This window comes from Sphaeroforma arctica (assembly GCF_001186125.1).
Source record: "Sphaeroforma arctica JP610 unplaced genomic scaffold supercont1.9493, whole genome shotgun sequence".
Lineage (NCBI taxonomy): Eukaryota > Ichthyosporea > Ichthyophonida > Sphaeroforma > Sphaeroforma arctica.
In genome coordinates, this window is record NW_014031065.1 from 1 (window position 1) to 1068 (window position 1068).

Sequence of the window (1068 nt, forward strand, 5' to 3'; positions counted from 1 at the left end):
ATATATATATCTATATATATATATGTATATATATATATAAATATAGCCGTTCTGTGTACCTCTTTGTTTTTATTCCATAATCAATCCGAATGTCTTACATCTGCAGATATCAGATATCTGCGACGAAATCGAGTGTGAAGCATCGAAGGAGTGTGTTGCAGAGCCCTTCGATTTCCGGTGCGCTTGTTCCGCTCCATTAGTTGTGAATGGTTTTGGCTGTGCCGAATGCCTCCCTGGAACAGCGTATGATTTCAGCAACTTGCCGGGCGAATACGCAAGTATGTACAGTTATTCAATTTTTTGCTTTTTTACAGATTTTGTTTTTAAGTCCTGAAAACGTAGCATTGCATCCTTATTACAAGAGGTTACAGGTCGAGATTTTACTGTCCTATATGTCTTGAAACACCAACGCTGATACACACGACAATTTGGGTACGCCTGGTTTTCTTTTTACTACATTGCAGTATGCACTGTCGTACTGGAGGATTTACATGTAGTGGAATGCGGGTCTCGAATAGCTGAGGAAGAAGTGCGACGCTCCATGCTCCATATGCGACAGATGACAGGCGAGCCCCTATGTAGAGTACTACCGCACGAAGTGTGCCCAAGAGTATATGGTGGTGGGTGATGGCATCAGTCCATGTGTAGCGGTGTCGCCTACGCCTAGTACAACCCCATCGTGTATCATGTCCGCTTCTCCTACGACGACAGCATCACCCACGATGACAGCATCACCCACAATGACGTCATCATCCACAATGACGGCATCATCCACGATGACAGCATCTCCTACGATGACAGCATCTCCCACAATGACTGCATCATCCACGATGACAGCATCACCCACGATGACAGCATCACCCACGATGACAGCATCACCCACGATGACAGTATCACCCACAAGGACGGCATCATCCAGTATGACAGCATCTCCTACGATGACAGCATCTCTCACAATGACGGCATCACCCGCGATGACGGCATCACCCACGATGACAGCATCACCTATGATGACCGCATCTCCCACGATGACAGCATCACCTACGATGACATCATCTCCCACGATAG

At 46.5% G+C, this 1068-nt stretch overlaps 1 protein-coding gene across 1 annotated transcript; it reads right to left on the bottom strand.

The window, feature by feature from the left end:
- Nucleotides 1–586: 586 nt before the first annotated feature.
- SARC_17003 (hypothetical protein) lies at nt 587–1068 on the bottom strand (the record flags this gene model as incomplete). The annotated part of the gene is made up of 1 exon (XM_014288894.1): nt 587–1068. A coding segment is annotated over one exon (482 nt), but the record flags the coding sequence as incomplete, so codon positions are not given.